At 45.3% G+C, this 16052-nt stretch overlaps 1 protein-coding gene across 1 annotated transcript; it reads left to right on the plus strand.

The window, feature by feature from the left end:
* Positions 1 to 2115: 2115 nt before the first annotated feature.
* LOC133930727 (serine carboxypeptidase II-2) lies at positions 2116 to 15488 on the plus strand. Its single transcript, XM_062377448.1, has 10 exons — positions 2116 to 2645; positions 2979 to 3086; positions 4519 to 4614; positions 4729 to 4821; positions 4928 to 5013; positions 12040 to 12306; positions 12916 to 13049; positions 13512 to 13607; positions 13989 to 14097; positions 15041 to 15488. The coding sequence occupies exons 1-10, from the start codon at positions 2366 to 2368 to the stop codon at positions 15203 to 15205; spliced, it is 1434 nt and encodes a 477-aa protein (XP_062233432.1). The 5' UTR covers positions 2116 to 2365; the 3' UTR covers positions 15206 to 15488.
* The last annotated feature ends 564 nt before the right edge of the window (positions 15489 to 16052 follow it).

The raw sequence follows: 16052 nt of genomic DNA on the forward strand, positions 1-16052 counted from the left end.
ATCAAAATAAGAGATGAATCGCAACCTGTGGATCATTCACATGCTCCTCCTCATGCTCCACATCCACTGCTCGCCCTGCAAAAGAAAACCAAAATTGTAAACCAACAACCATCTAAACTATGAACTGAACTGGGACGAAATGTAACCATGAGCCGGGCAGCAACCTCACGCTCCTCAACATCCTGCAGTGCACACGCATAAGCCTCATCGTCCTCAAACTCGGTAGGATCTACCTCTGGCTTCAATTCCTCATCCTCTCCGAACTCCTCCTTGTAGTCGCTCCGCTTGGCTCCCTCGACACCCTCGTCCTCGCCTTCACCATCACCCATCGGGTGCTCGTGCTGGTGGACACGGAGGTGGTGCTCCAGCTCCTCACTCTCTTCATCGTACTCGTAGCTCCCGGGCTCGAAGCTTCCATAGTCGCTACCCTCACCATTGCCCTCATTCATCTGAAGCAACATGTATGCCCATCCTGCACTGATCTGAAGCATATGTTAATCGCAGGGGTCAAAGAACCCTAGGAATGGCCAAAGGTCGCGAGATCTCATCGTCGCTTGCCTGCTCCTGTAGGACGCGAGCAAGGGCGAGGTTAGCCTCTTCCTGGCCGAGGGCTGTACATGAACGGCCGCAATGTCGCCTCAGCTACAGCCGTGGCCACGCCAGCGGCGTTGCCGTCATCCCAGCCTCGACAGCTGTCGTCGCTGCTAGGGGACTGGTTTCAGGTTAGGGTTTCGCTCGGCGCTGAGGTGGGAAATTTACTTATCACGTGGGCCGGACGGAAGAGCAGAACACGTTCGGGAGGCTTCGGGCTACATATGCACAGAAGTCATCAAGCTAGTTAGTGTGTTTGTACTAGTTGATTTGACCACTTTAAATATCCGTAACTCTTTCATTTGGTATCCATTTTTAATTCCATTTGCACCATTATATTAGTTACGAAGAGACCTATAAAACAAGACTCATATTATATATGTTTCATAGCTATTTTATATGTCCTAGCGATTTATGTATAATGTGCTGACAACTTATGTATAAACTTGCTAATGAACTTTTAACATAAGTTGCTGCAATTTTTTTATAACTAATGTTGCTATGTCATTTGAAGTTTTTTTTGCACAGTTCCGAATAAGTTGCTACATATAGTGGTGATAACAACTTACTTGCAAACTTTGCTAATGAATTCTCTACATAAGTTGCTATTAAACATATAATATAAGTTACCCATGATGCTCAGTTTCTATATAAATTACTACTAGACATACAATATAAATTATTACACAATCTCTATATAAATTGCTATAAGATATACAACAAAAGTTTCTATGCTGTCTCTACATAAGTTGTTACATAGACATTAATTAAATATAAATTGCATGCTACATAGTTTCTAAATATGTTGCTACACAGTCTCACTAGCAACTTGATACTTTATGTAAGTTGCTACTTATGTTCGATAAACTTGTTACCAGTAATTACAAAAGATACTAACAACAATTTAATATCAAGTTAACAACAACTTTTTTTAATAATTTTAGTAAATATTTATAAGTAGCGACTTATATGAGTATACGGTAGTAACTTATGTGAATGATTCAATAGAAAGTTTACACATAAGTTATTAGCATATGTAAAAGCTTCCAAAACATATATAAAATGAATCTCGTTTCGTTGAGCTCATCGTATGAAACACAATGGTGTAAAGGGAACTTGAAACGGGTACTCGATGGAAAAGATACGTTGATTCAAAGCAAACACAACAAACTTTAGTTGCTGACATCATCACAAAAGCGACATTATATTTCGTGGATTCATATGATCTCTCCTTAAATCATGTGATTGAGGTTTGTCTTTTTCTTTTATTGAAATCTGCGTCGTTTGCCGTTTTGCGGCTGAGCACGACCCGTGGAGCGTTACGATATTCATAGTCTTCTTCGGCCACAAATAGATTATCCAAAACTTAGATACAATCAGTATACAAATAGATATACATATATAACTATTTAGTACGGTGTCAGTAAAATTGTAAATAACTTATCCATGCTCCGGAAAACATGTGGCGGCCGGGCGGAGGACGTGCCCACGTGCGTGAACGTACGCATGCCTTAAAAGCCATCCGCGTCGTGCCTACGGCACTCCAGTGCTCCACGCGACGCAAACGCAGCCGCACCAAGCACAAACCATCCGCTCCCGACTGCTCCTGCTCACCGGACCCTTCGCGGCGGCAGACGGCGGTCCACCTGCTCTGCTGTTCCCCTCTCGCTTCACCCAACCGCAACGGCTCCCGCGCCGTGCGACCCGCCGCGGCCGCTACATTCTCACTGCTAGTGTGCTACCCCGCGGTTGCACGAGCCCCGGAGCCGCCGCGATGACGAGCGCCTCCCGATCCGCCGGAGCCATCGGACTCCACCTCCTCCTCCTCGTGGCCGCCGTCTCTGCCGCAGCGGGCGGAAGCGAGGCGGCGTGGCGTGTGGAGCAGGAGCGGGACCGGGTGCCGCGGGTGCCGGGGCAGGCCTTCAACGCGAGCTTCGCGCACTACGCCGGGTACGTCACCGTCAGCGAGGAGCGCGGCGCCGCGCTCTTCTACTGGTTCTTCGAGGCCGCGCAGGACCCGGGGTCCAAGCCCCTCGTGCTCTGGCTCAACGGAGGTAGGTACCCGCGGACTGACCGCGCGCTGTAGCGTGATTTGTTTGTTATTACTATTCATTGTTGGGTTTTGGGGGCAATTGAGGGCAACGTTGGAATCGATTATCGTGATGTATAATTGTATGTAGTTCATGTTAGGTATTGGATGGATGCATTATCATGAGATTTTGGGGAGTTGGGGTAAACTTCAGCTTACCGGGGTTGGCACTGAATTTGCAATATGTTTCCCTTGTGTTATTGATAAACTTATCTGTGTTATTAACCTCTTTACCGAAGTTCATCTGTTATACTGCAGTGAGAATGTAATGGTTAAATTACTACATGTAATCTTCCAGGGCCTGGATGCTCGTCAATTGCCTTTGGACTTGGAGAAGAAGTGGGACCTTTCCATGTTAATGCAGATGGAAAGGGTGTACATCTGAATCCTTATTCTTGGAACAAAGGTAGCACCCAATCAATGAAAATTTGGTCTCGAACAGTACCACCATTTCCAGTTTTTAATATTTCTCGATATGCTGTTATCTTTGATTTAACTTACGTTTCGGATCTGCATGGATTGTTGGATTGCAGATGGTATCAGTAAATAGCAAAGTTTTCTATTACAAAAATAAACCTCTCTTTGGCAGCAATATCACTATATTTTACAGAAGCTCTTCAACTCCAGTAATAGCTAGCATTTTTAGTCTTGGCAGTGGGCAACTGCATTATTGATGGGCAGACTGGTAGTCTGGTATAATTGCAGAAAGGGTCACAACTCACAACTGTTAATGGGTTTTTAAAGATACTATATCTGATCCCTAATGTAAGTCTATTTAGGATTGTCCTAAGCCAAACCTTTTTAAGCTTTGACTGTCAATTAAAAAAAAAGGATATAGATTGACAACATAAGATTGACATTATTGGATTCATCATGAAAAATACTTTCATAATATATAACTCTTTCTATTTGAAATAATATATTTCTATAGATATCGCTAGTCAAAGCGTTATATTGGAGACCGTGTTGACGTCCTAATGGACTTTGTCAGGATAAACATCCACCGAAGGATAGTCAGCCGGCATCGACTGCTAGGGGAGGATTAGATCATATATTGGGGAGACCTAGAATATTGGGGGAGACTAGATTAATTCTTTTTTGCTTGATTACAAAAGGTGGCAACTGTGCGCCTTATATAGGCCTACAAAGACCTCATTCAAATCCAACTATAACTTATCTTTAATTCTTATCTAGTTTAAACTAACCGATCTCTAATCCTATCTCTGACTGAATCTGATTCAAACTAACAAACTGAATAGATAAATCCTAATCTGAAGTCCTGCTGCTGCCGTGATTACTGTTCACACACAGGAACAGTAATCCTGCTCGGGCGAACAATAACCCCGCACATAACAACTTATATTTGGGATCAGAGGAAGTACCTGCCAATTGATTTTTCTGCATTTTAAACTTATCTTGGTAACTCTGGTTATTTAAATGCCCAGCTTATGTTTCCTCTAAAAGAATATACAATAGAATGGAGAATCAAAGACTGAACCTGTCCTTGTTTCACTTGTAAACTGATAGTTTGTCCATCCTTAAACTGTAAGCTCAGTCTTCTTGGCACAAATTATTGCCTCTAATTGTCGAGGAATTGATCACGTCTCTGTTGGATGCAAACTGCCACTTGACCACTGAGCTCTCTCTCTCTCTCTCTCTCTCTCTATTGATGACTTGGATTCCTTGGGTTGTTGCAAATAATCATATCGGATTAAAGCTTAAGTTTCATTCTTACAATCCTTCCTTGTTTTCATAAAACAAATCAGTTCTTATATACTATTGAACTCCAGCTTCATACTTCAATTACAGATTTGTTAATAATCTCTTTAATTTTGCAGTTGCAAATCTATTGTTCCTTGATTCACCGGTTGGTGTTGGCTATTCATATTCAAACACCTCTGACGATGCTTTAAGAAATGGGGATGAGAGGACTGGTATTGTAGTCCCTGCACTGTCTACACTGTCTATCATCTAGTTTACATGAGATTCCTGGTCCCTGAATGTAATGTTATTAGATTTTGCTCACTGGTGCCCTCAATATTTTACAGCCAAGGATTCATTGGCGTTCTTACTTAAGTGGCTTGAACGATTTCCACAGTACAAGGGTCGTGAATTTTATTTGACGGGAGAGAGTTATGCTGGTCAGTAGATTTTTTTTCCTATGAACGTCTGTTTCTTGTATATCTGCCACTTACTTTTCTTCTTGAAAAAAAATCCAAAACTTTGATGGAACTCCAATTTGGTTAGGTCACTACGTTCCTCAATTGGCTCAAGCCATAAAGAGGCACCATGAGGCTACCGAAGACAAATCAATTAATCTAAAGGGCTACATGGTATGATTTTCGTGATTCTGCATTTATTTCTCCAATTTCATCATGTATTTTGATAATTTAGGAATATGCTTTTTTGAAGGCCCAAATTAGTTATTTGCCCTCATGTTTATAATTTGCTTTGCAGTTTTGTTGTCCCTTATATCCCGTGTCTTTTTCTATAAGATCCCTGAACTTTTAACTTGCAAATCAAGAGTAATACATCTGGTACATATCTTCTATGGTCAAGGAAACTTTGTATGTTGGCCTTATGCAATGGTGGACTGACCTTTGCCTGTTACCCATATGTTAATTACTACCCATATGCTAATTACTATGTTTCCTCATTGCTTTCGTGGTATATCAATGGAGATCACTTGATAAGCTTGCCTGTTGGATTCGATCCTACGAGAGGTGGGTCGGAAGAACACATATTGGACACATGAGTTTTTGCTCAGTGCTATTGGTTGTCAACCTTGAGCTTGACGGTGTTGACAGGTTTCCCCTTGAAGTCGCCGAACAATCGAGCCAACCACACTAGCGACAGCCTGGTGAGTTGGCATTCTCTCAAATAGAGGGTCTTGGCCCTGTCGTCCTGTGAAGCAGGGTATGTCGCCGCCACTACTGCAGCCACACACCCTTTGTTTGAGAGAATGCCAACTCACCAAACTGTCGTTAGAAGAATAGAGCACCAGAAGTGCTCTTTCGCGTATCAATGTCGCCGACGAGGTCACTGTCACTGTAGCCGACCAGCCATCCCTCCTTTGCTTTCCCGTAGTGGCACACGTAGTTGCTCGTCCCGGCAACATAGCGCAAGATCCTCTTCACGACCGTCATATACTTCTGAGTTGGTCGCTCCATGAAGCGGCTCACGAACCCAACGCTGAAGGTGAGATCCGGCCGCGTGTGTACGAGGTAGCGGAGGTTTCCAACATGCCTCCTGTACTCCATCGCGTCCACTTCTGCTACCGTGCTCTCGCGGCTAAGCTTGAGTCGTTCCTCTATCGGGGTGTGAGCGGGATTGCAGTCTCTGATCCCCGCCATCTTTAGGATTCGAGTGGCGTATTGCGCTTGGCACAATGTGATGCCGCCGCCGCTGTTGCTCTGCTGGACCTCGATCCCAAGGTAGAAGGAGAGCAAACCGAGGTCGCTCATCCTGAATTGAGTCTTCATCTCTGTCTTGAATCGATCGATCTCCTCTTTTGCCAATCTCGTGATGATCAAATCATCCATGTAGACCCTTAGGAGCAGTAGCGTGTTGCCATGCGTCGCATGTTCGCGCGCGCTTTGCTTGAAGCCGAGAGCCCTCAATGTGCTGTCGAGCTTCACGTTCCATGCACGCGGAACTTGTCGCAGGCCGTAGAGCGCCTTCCGCAGCCGCATGACCTTGTGCTATTCTCCGGCGATGACGAACCCCAGCGGCTGCGCAACACACTTCCTCCTCCAATTCACCGTTGAGAAATGCTGATTTCACATCCATGTGATGGACCTGCCATTCCTCTTGGGCAACTAGCGCCAGCAGCAGGCGCACAGACTCTAGATGGGCAACAGGTGCGAATACCTCTTCAAAGTCCACGTCCGGCTGCTGCACATAGTCCTTTGCGACGAGGCGGGCTTTATGCTTGATCACAACCCCGACTTCATTTTTTTTGAGCTTGAACACCCATTTGAGCTCGAATGGACGGTGTCCACGCGGCAGCTCCACCAGCGTCCATATCCTGTTCTCCTCAACGAACTTCATCTCTTCCAGCATCGCTGCTCGCCATGCTGCATCACGTTCCGCCTCAACGAAGGAGCTTGTCTCTCCTATGCTCGCCAGGTGTAGCTTGGCGTCGTCCATGACGTGGGTAGCGTATCCTGCTGGAGCTCCCCGGCCGCCGAGTAGCTTGTCGACGATGCAATAACGTACTGGGCTGTCACCGTGGTGTGCGTCGAGCTTGACGCTATCATTCGGTGGTGGCGTGATGAAGTCCGTCTCCCCGGTAGATTCGCCGCTCGGTGTTCTGGGCAACGCATCGGCCGCCGCTGGACTTGGTGCAGGTGGTTCCGCCGCTCGTGTTACTCCTCCGACTGAGGTGGACCCGTCAGCCGCTGGGAGTTGCACTTGACTCACCATGAACTCCACGACGAAATCGCTCGATGGAGCCACGCTCCTAGCTGCATCCGGCATCCTTGTCAAAGGTCACATCTCGCAACATGCGAACGCACTTGGTGCTTGGGTTGTAGAGGCGGTACGCCTTTGCGCCACGCTCGTAGCCGATGAAGACACAGGGCGTGCTTCTGTCATCAAGCTTCCGCAGATGCGGTCACGCCGCCTTGACGTACACAAGACAACCGAAGGTACGCAAGAAGCTCACCATCGGCTTCCGGCCGTGCCATGCCTTGAACGGTGTTATGCCATCCAGGCTCTTCGTCGGTGCGCGATTGAGCAGGAAGACGGTGGTGCTCACCGCCTCTCCCCAAAACTCTACTGGCATGCTCTGTCGTGACGATCGACTAATTGCACCTCTCCACCACGCCGTTCTACTGTAGGCTGTACGACGCGGAGAAGTGTTGCTGGACGCCGCGATCCGCGCAGTGGCGCGTGAATTCACCACCGTTGTCGGTGCGGAGGACGCAAAGTTTCCGACCCTCTCCACCTCCGCCTTCACCTAGATCGCCTTGATCACCACCGTCGTGTCGCTCTTCGTAGCCAGGAGCATCAGCCACATATAGCGGCTGACGTCATCCACCATCAGCAAGAAGAAACGACGTCCACCTGGTGTCGCCGGCGTGATGGGGACGCAAAGATCTCCATGGACAAGGTCGAGGTGCTTTTTCACCCGATACTTGGCTTGTTGACAGGAACGGAGCTCGGCAGTGCTTGGTGGTGATGCACGTGTCGCACAACTGCTCGACGTGCTCCAGCTACGGCAGGACTCGCACCATCTCATGGTGTGCCAGCCGCCAGAGTGCATTGAAGCTTATGTGGCCGTAGCGCGCGTGCCATCGCCAGGCATTCTCATCGTGGTGCGCTGCGAGACAGATGGGACGGGCAATGTCGAGGCACATGATGTACAACCGGTTGTGCCTGCGACGAACTTTGGCAAGGAGGCGACGCTGGCAGTCCCAGATCCGCAAGATGCCATCCTTGATTAGCACCTTGGAGCTACCCTCGTCTAGCTGGCCCACGCTGATGATGTTGTTCTTTAGCTGTGGGATGAAGTAGATGCCGGAGAGCACATTGTGCTCTCCTTTCTTCCCAGTGAACAGGATGGTGTCACAGCCGCGGATGTCGACCACCAAGCCATCTCCAAAACGAACGGAGCCCACCACACGACCACACCTGGATTGATCTTTGCGAAGACATCATGGCGATCCATCATGTGGTTGGTGGCACCGTGTCAAAGTACCAACCCTTTAGGTGGTCACCGTTGTCGCTAGCACCAAGGTGGATTTGTGCGCGCGGCTCGTTTAGGTGGACGTGGCTTGGCGGTGGCTCCTGCGCATCACTGAGAGCGCACATCTGCGCCATGAGGAGCGCAGGCTCGTCTTCTTCCTCCTCTACTCGGGCCAAATAAGCCTGCTCCTTGGGCGATTGACAGTTCTTGGCCCAAAATTGTGGCACTTGTCATGAGTGAGATCACGCGCGGCCTTCTTGCCATCAGAGCTGCCACCTCCCCCGTTCTTCCGCGATGCGCGCACGGCGACAGGCATTTACGTTGCCCGAGGACCCTTCGCCCTGTTTCCGCTCCTTCATGCGCGCGAGCCATTGCTCCTCTGTGAGGAGGAGGTTTCCGCCAACGGCAGGGGATTCTTCCGTATCGAGATGATCTTCCACCGCTTTTAGCCTCTTAGTCACTTCCTCCAGCGTGAGCGTCGAGAGATCGAGAAGAGTCTCAATGGATAGAGCAATCTGCAAAAATCTCTTGGGGACTACTTGCAGATATTTTTCTACCACCTTCTATTCTTCCATCATTTCTACAAGTGTGGCGAGGTTGGTGACGAGGCCGGAGAGACGCATCGTGAAACCGTCGATCGTCTCCCCGTCACGGAATGAAACTGCCTCGAATTTCTTCCGCAACTGTTGCGCCAAGGCCTTGCTGACACGATTGTCACCGACACGCATCGATTTGATGGCGTCCCAGGCTTTCTTGGTGCTCGTTCTGACAGTGAGCGTGCCGATCATCTCTTGGGGAATGACGTGGAGGATAGCCTCCAGCGTCATGTGGTCAACCTGGAAATCCACATTGCCAAACTCCATTGTGTCCCAGAGGTCGCGAGCCTGCAACATGACCTTCATGAGTAGGCTCCAGTTAGCGTAGTTGCTCCATGTGAAGATCGGGTACGACGTGCCGCCAACCTCCTTGACCACACGATGGATGACCACATCACTTCCACTGAAATCTCGGTGTCGCAATCGTCATGGCGGCGGCTGTTGAAGCGCCGAGGGGGATTCGGAGCCGCACCACTCGTAGGAGCCGACATCGCCGGGATTGATCAACCCTGGCTCTGGTACTAATTGTTGGATTTAGAAAGCATCTAAATCATCAGAAGCAGTTAGCAGCTAGAAAACTCCTGTGTCCAGTGTGTGCTTGTGTGTGTATTCTTCCGACCCATCTCTCGCAGGATCAAATCCAACATTGCCTTCGACTCGATTTCATTTTTCATTTATGTTCTTGTATCTTTCCATCAGTGGAGCTATGAAATATACAGATGTAAATAAGTGGCCACAAGTATATCTAATGCTCACATCTACATAGAGATGTGCTTTGCTTTCTTGACTCTGCTTCCAAAGAAAGCTGATGCCATTGAAGCAAAAGATTTTAGACCAATAAGTCTCATCCACAGTTTTGCTAAATTGATTGCGAAGCTCATGGCTAACCGTCTTGCCCCTCGGCTTTCCTCCCTGGTGTCTCCAAATCAAAATGCTTTTGTTCGAGGTCGATGTATTCATGATAGTTTTGTCTTGGTTCAACAAACTGTGAAGCTCCTTCACCGTCAAAAGAATCCCCGGTTGCTCCTCAAACTTGATATCTCAAAGGCTTTCGACTCAGTTTCATGGTCATTTCTTTTGGAGGTGTTAAGCTACTTGGGGTTCGGCCGGCCTTGGTGTAATCTAGCCTCTCACATTCTATCCTCAGCTACCACCCGGGTTCTTCTTAATGGTCAGCCCAGTGAGGTGATCAAGCACCGCCGTGGACTGCGCCAAGGGGATCCCCTTTCGCCAATGTTATTCATTATTGTGATGGATGTGTTAAATAGCATGATCTCTAAGGCCGGTGAGTTGGGACTGTTCAAACCCCTATCCAACAGAGCTCCAAGGCATAGACTTTCTCTTTATGCGGATGATGTTGTTCTCTTTATTCGGCCATCTCAAGAGGAGATGGGTCTTACCAAGTCCTTGCTTGATCTCTTTGGTAATGCTCCTGGTTTGCATACTAATCTGCAGAAATCTTCGGTTATTCCCATCCATTGTAACATGGGCGTGATGGACACGGTTGAGGCTACTCTTCCTTGCCCCACGGCTTCTTTTCCTTGCCGTTATCTCGGCCTACCCCTGTCAGACAAAAAGCTAAAAAGTTCGGACCTGTTTCCTTTGGTTGAGAAGGTTGCGGACAGGTTGCCGGGATGGAAGGCAGCCCTTCTCAATAAAGCTGGAAGGACTATTCTGGTTCGTACGGTTCTCACAGCCATCCCCATCTATGTTCTCTTTGCTTTTGATTTTCCGAAATGGGTGGTTCGGGCAATTGATAAGATCAGAAGGGCATTCCTATGGAAAGGTCGCGAGAAGGTAAATGGTGGCAATTGTCTTGTGGCCTGGGATAAAGTTTGCCGGCCTATTGACCTTGGAGGACTTGGGATTCATAACTTAGAAATTCTCGGTTGGACCCTTCGCATGAGGTGGTTATGGTTTCAAAAAACAGATCCAAATCGTCCCTGGCATGGCTTGCAGCTTACTTTCCATGCTAATACGTTGGCCATGTTTGCCATTTCAATCACAACTCAGATTGGGAATGGTGAGAATACTCTTTTCTGGACGGATCGGTGGATTCATGGTCAGTCTTTACTTGATCTTGCCCCTGTTTTGGTGACAGCAGTTCCTAACAGAATTTTGAATCGGCGAACTGTTGCACAAGCCTTGCTAAACCGGACTTGGATCAGGGATATTCAGGGAGCTCTTTCGGTTCAAGTCATAATGGATTACCTACACATTTGGGATATTTTAGAGGAGATGGTTCTGATCCCCGATAGGGATGATATTCACTACTGGAAACATACCTCTTCCGGGCTTTTCTCTTCCAAATCGGCATACAGGGCCTTCTTCACTGGTGCCATTACTTTTGAACCTTGGAAGAGGCTATGGAGATCATGGGCACCTTTACGGTGCAAATTATTTTTATGGTTGGCTATTCGCAATCGTTGTCGGACTTCGGATCGTTTGGCGCGTCGAGGGTTGCCTCATCCGGTCCGGTGCTCCTTTTGTGATCAAGATGACGAAACTGCACAGCATATCTTGACTGATTGTATTCTTGCGAGAGAAGTTTGGTTCGAGCTTTTCTCTCATGTGAACCTACAGCATCTAGCACCATCCAGTGAGCATACTATCTTCTCTGAATGGTGGCGTTGGGCTCACCATCGAGTAGCGAAAAGATGCAAAAAAGGCTTTGGTTCCCTTGTCATTCTTGGGACTTGGTGGCTATGGAAACACCGCAATGATTGTGTCTTCAATGGAAAAGCCCCTCGGTCGCAAGAAGTCCTTCGTGGAATTAGAGAAGAAATCCCTTTATGGTGTTCTGCAGGCGCAAAAGGTTTAGCTGAGTTTTGGCTTAATTAGTGTGTGGGTGTCCTTGGGTGAGTTTGTAGGTGTGTGTGTGCCTTTTGTGTGGATGTGAGGGTTTGTGTGTGTGTGCCTCCATTTGGAGGTTTTTCTGTTTGGACCCGTCTTCCCTATCTAATACAAAGATTCGCAGCTCTCCTGCGTATTCGAGAAAAAAAAATATCAATATGTAAGACCAGGAACCAGAATTTTTAGTCTCTTTTCACTATGTCTGATGCCATTTCGTGCAGGTAGGAAATGCTCTGACGGATGATTTCCATGATCACTATGGATTATTTCAATTCATGTGGACCACCGGCTTGATCTCCGATCAAACATACAGGCTGCTGAATATTTTCTGTGACTTTGAGTCCTTTGTGCATACATCTCCACAGTGTGAGAAGATTCTTGATATTGCTAGCACTGAAGCTGGGAACATTGATTCATACAGCATCTTCACACCTACTTGTCATGCATCTTTTGCCGCCTCCAAGAACAAAGTGATGAAAAGGCTACATGTATGTTTTTGAGCTCCAAAACTCAAGCCATATTACATGCATTTTGACTCAACTGCATATGCATGTGTAACTAACTAAGTCGCATGGCCATTGTTTTCTCCAGAAAATGAAAAGGAATGTTGCAGTTTTAGACACACTGTTTTCACTTAGTTTTTCTTTAGAGTTCCGCACTTAGGCGCAAAATTGACTTACATAAACTAGAACGAAAAGGAATGTCTTGATCTGGTTCACAACCCTGTCATGATTCGGTATTCCCAGATGGGATCCAGAAGCTGCAACTCCAGCAGAATCAGGGTATATGTATATTGTTTTTAAATGGATTGCATAGAACACGATTTATGTGAGATGAGAGAGGATGCTTAAAACAAGTTTTAAGGACAAATTGGAAATCCACCAGAATCTGGTGGAATTCATTGGGTCACATCTGGCATCTAGTTCTGGTTAGGGTATTGAGTTTTAATCTGTATTGTGAACCCAGGTCTATATAGTTCATTCTGTGTGTGATTGTGCAAATGGGTGCTCATGATATTTAAACTCTTATCACTGATGAATTGACAATTTCACATATATTCTGTTTATCTGATTCATTGTCGTGATGTCTTTTAATAGTCTGTTGGAAAAATTGGAGAGCAGTATGATCCATGCACTGAAAAGCATTCAATTGTATACTTCAATCTTGCTGAGGTTCAAAAGGCACTTCATGTAAGTCCCGTCGTTGGCAAATCAAAATGGGAGACCTGCAGGTAACTCTTATTACTGTACTTTACATATCTGATGTTGTCATTACCCTGACATGTTGGATCCTGAATTCCGGATGATGAATTAACAAGCTATTCAGCTTATAAGTTTGCAACCTTGTTGATATGGTTATTATCTTTTCGTAGTTGTAGGTATACTGTTTATTTAGGCAAGAATAAGAGATGATCAATTTGATTCCTACCTCATGATGTGGTTGTTCATCTTATTACTACAACAAGAATATATGGATCTTGATGATTGTACTAGAAATTCTATTGCTGCATGTTTATGCTTTTTAAATGAATGCATTACTGGGATTGGACTTTTCATTTCTCATGGTTATTTCATATACTAACTGAATTGGAAGACATGAATGTCAATGACACCAAACGCTGATAAGCATATCAACAGACATGTTTCTTTTTGTTGTCTATTCTTTTAACATTTCGATTTGACATCCTCCACAGCGAAGTCGTTAGTACTCATTGGGGGGACTGCGAAAGATCTGTGCTGCATATCTACCATGAACTTATACAGTATGGGCTTCGTATATGGATGTTCAGGTGATTCCTACAAGCCTATCCACACAAACATAGATCTGGTACTAAATTATGTTATTTAGCAGAGTTTTAGGATTTGGTTATTCTTGGCTCAAAATAAGTCATGTATTTCTGTGCAGCATTGGAGGTGCAGCTAATATGCTGTGACTCCAGAAAATTAGGTATAAATTTGTTGTATTATACGTAGGTATAACTTAGTTCTACTGTTAGTACTTTTTGTCCAATTAACATGGTTGTGTGGTATAAACAAGAGGTAACACTTCTTTCAAGGAACCACTTTATTTATGTATATGAAAATCGTAAAAGAAAGTATTTCATAGATGATAGATAAAGATAGGAATGTTTTCTCATGTTGTAATTTTTATTTTTTTCAACTTTGTCCAGTGGAGATACAGATGCAGTGATTCCAGTGACATCAACTAGATACAGTATTGATGCTCTCAAGCTTTCAACAGTAACTCCTTGGTATGCTTGGTATGACGATGATGGCGAGGTAGGGGCTTCACCTAAAATCCGTGGGTGTTCAGTTGTAGTGGTGGCTTAAATCTATGCATGTTCAAATTTCTGGTTTGTTTGTGCATAATTTGTCCTTTCTGTTTGCGGCTACATCTTGCTTACCTACAAAGCTGGACCAATTCCTCCCACACAGTCATCCTTGCCATCAGAATTATGCAGCCCATTGTTGCAAAAAGAAAAGGGATAATTATATTGTCCATCGGATAGATCTCAGACCTCATTTCTTGTTTTCTATCCATTACTGCTACCTTAGATTTGTACATCCATAACTATGGCACCTCTTCCCTGCATAATCCATGAATGAATTGTCAACTGTATTTATATTTGAGACCTCATTTTAGTTTTGATTGCAACTTTTCATCCCCATTCATTGATATTACATGTTTAACTTTTACATAAATATTTGTTCATAATCCGTAGCAATGCACATAATCTATTCTAGTCAGTCCTAAATTTGGTCTGTCACATGTTACTCAGATTTTGAGATTTTTGTGGGAAATACTGGTAGGGAAGGGAACCACTGGATGTAGAACACTTGCTCCTGGATGAGGGAAGTCTTGCAATCTGTATTTGGTACTCGTAAGGTGTTTTAATCCACAGTATGTTTTCAGAACATAATATTGCTTTCTAACCTTTCATTGAGCCCATTAAGTATAAGCTTTTGGCCCTGTAGAAGCCTGTACGTATACTCTACTTGACCTCCTAGGTCAGATTGGAATGCATGTTTGGGAAATCCCCAAATCTTGGTCACATGCTACTTGTAATGTTTTCCTTCTTAATTGGGAACCACTGTATTTCATGGGCCTTTATAATGCAGAATTTCTTACTATCGTTTGTTAGTTACTTGCTCCAACCATATGTTCTTCTTTGGGGTATACATTCTCCATTCCTAGTTTCTGATTTCTTCTATGTTTAAACAGGTTGGTGGCTGGAGTCAAGGGTACAAGGGACTCACCTTTGTGACTGTGAGGGGCGCAGGTCATGAAGTTCCTCTTCATCGGCCCAAACAGGCTCTTACACTCTTCAAATCATTCTTGGCTGGGAGCCCAATGCCCGTGCAATCGAATGTACGCAGTGACATGTAACCTGAACTGCTACACTTGATTCAAGAGATGATCAGCATCACAAAGTTCCAGCTCAACCAAGGCAGTCACTAGTACAAATTCCACTTGTTCTGCAACCTGCACTATATAAAGATTGCTATAGCTGTTTATTTATCAGAGTTACTGGTGCCAGTTACCATAGCTGTTTATTTACTTGGTGTCAGTTAGCCCCTTAAGAAACAGGGGACAAAATTGTGGAATAGTTTTCTGTTGCCATGAGCGGACACTGCGTGTTGATATTAATGTGAGCCTAAAAATAAATTCATGTCGATGTCACAATATTGTATTAGAAAACATAGTGCCGCGGTCTTTTTTATGCACAGGTGTGATTTCTGATGTTCGCGATAGTGATCCAGACTTGGATATTGTGATAATGTTGCATCTGTGTGAGCTGTATAATTTGCACTCAAGAGGTTGTCATGGTTCAGAGACACAGGGTTCTCTGAGAGAACTGTGGTAAATATCCATTGTATCCAAGACTGCAAAGCTATTGCAAGTCTATCCACAAGACCATTATTACTGAGGAGGCTGCACCACTAGATTGTTACTGAGGAGGCTGCACCACTAGCTGGTGAAAAAAATAAAATGGAGCTGGTGAAAAAAATAAAATGGAGATGTACCTATTGTATTGTTCTATGATTCTATCCATCCTGATCCTTTGAGCTGTTTGATAGTGCTATGCATGCTGATCATCTGATGATCTGGAATGGTCGGAGCAATCGTCACCATTCATCTGTGATCACAAGATACTCAGTTTTGAAGGCAGATATTGTCATCCTTTTTCATGATTGGTCTGAAACTCTCAACATGAAGTAGTGGCACATGATTG

Source organism: Phragmites australis, chromosome 10, assembly GCF_958298935.1.
Source record: "Phragmites australis chromosome 10, lpPhrAust1.1, whole genome shotgun sequence".
Taxonomy (NCBI): domain Eukaryota; kingdom Viridiplantae; phylum Streptophyta; class Magnoliopsida; order Poales; family Poaceae; genus Phragmites; species Phragmites australis.

Bases quoted from the DNA above. Each gene is read 5' to 3' on its own strand.
- LOC133930727 (XM_062377448.1), top strand. From the start codon at position 2,366: ATGACGAGCGCCTCCCGATCCGCCGGAGCCATCGGACTCCACCTCCTC. The intron at 5,014-12,039 runs GTATGATTTTCG...CATTTCGTGCAG, and splicing joins TTAATCTAAAGGGCTACATG to GTAGGAAATGCTCTGACGGA. The intron at 12,307-12,915 runs GTATGTTTTTGA...GTCTTTTAATAG, and splicing joins AAGTGATGAAAAGGCTACAT to TCTGTTGGAAAAATTGGAGA.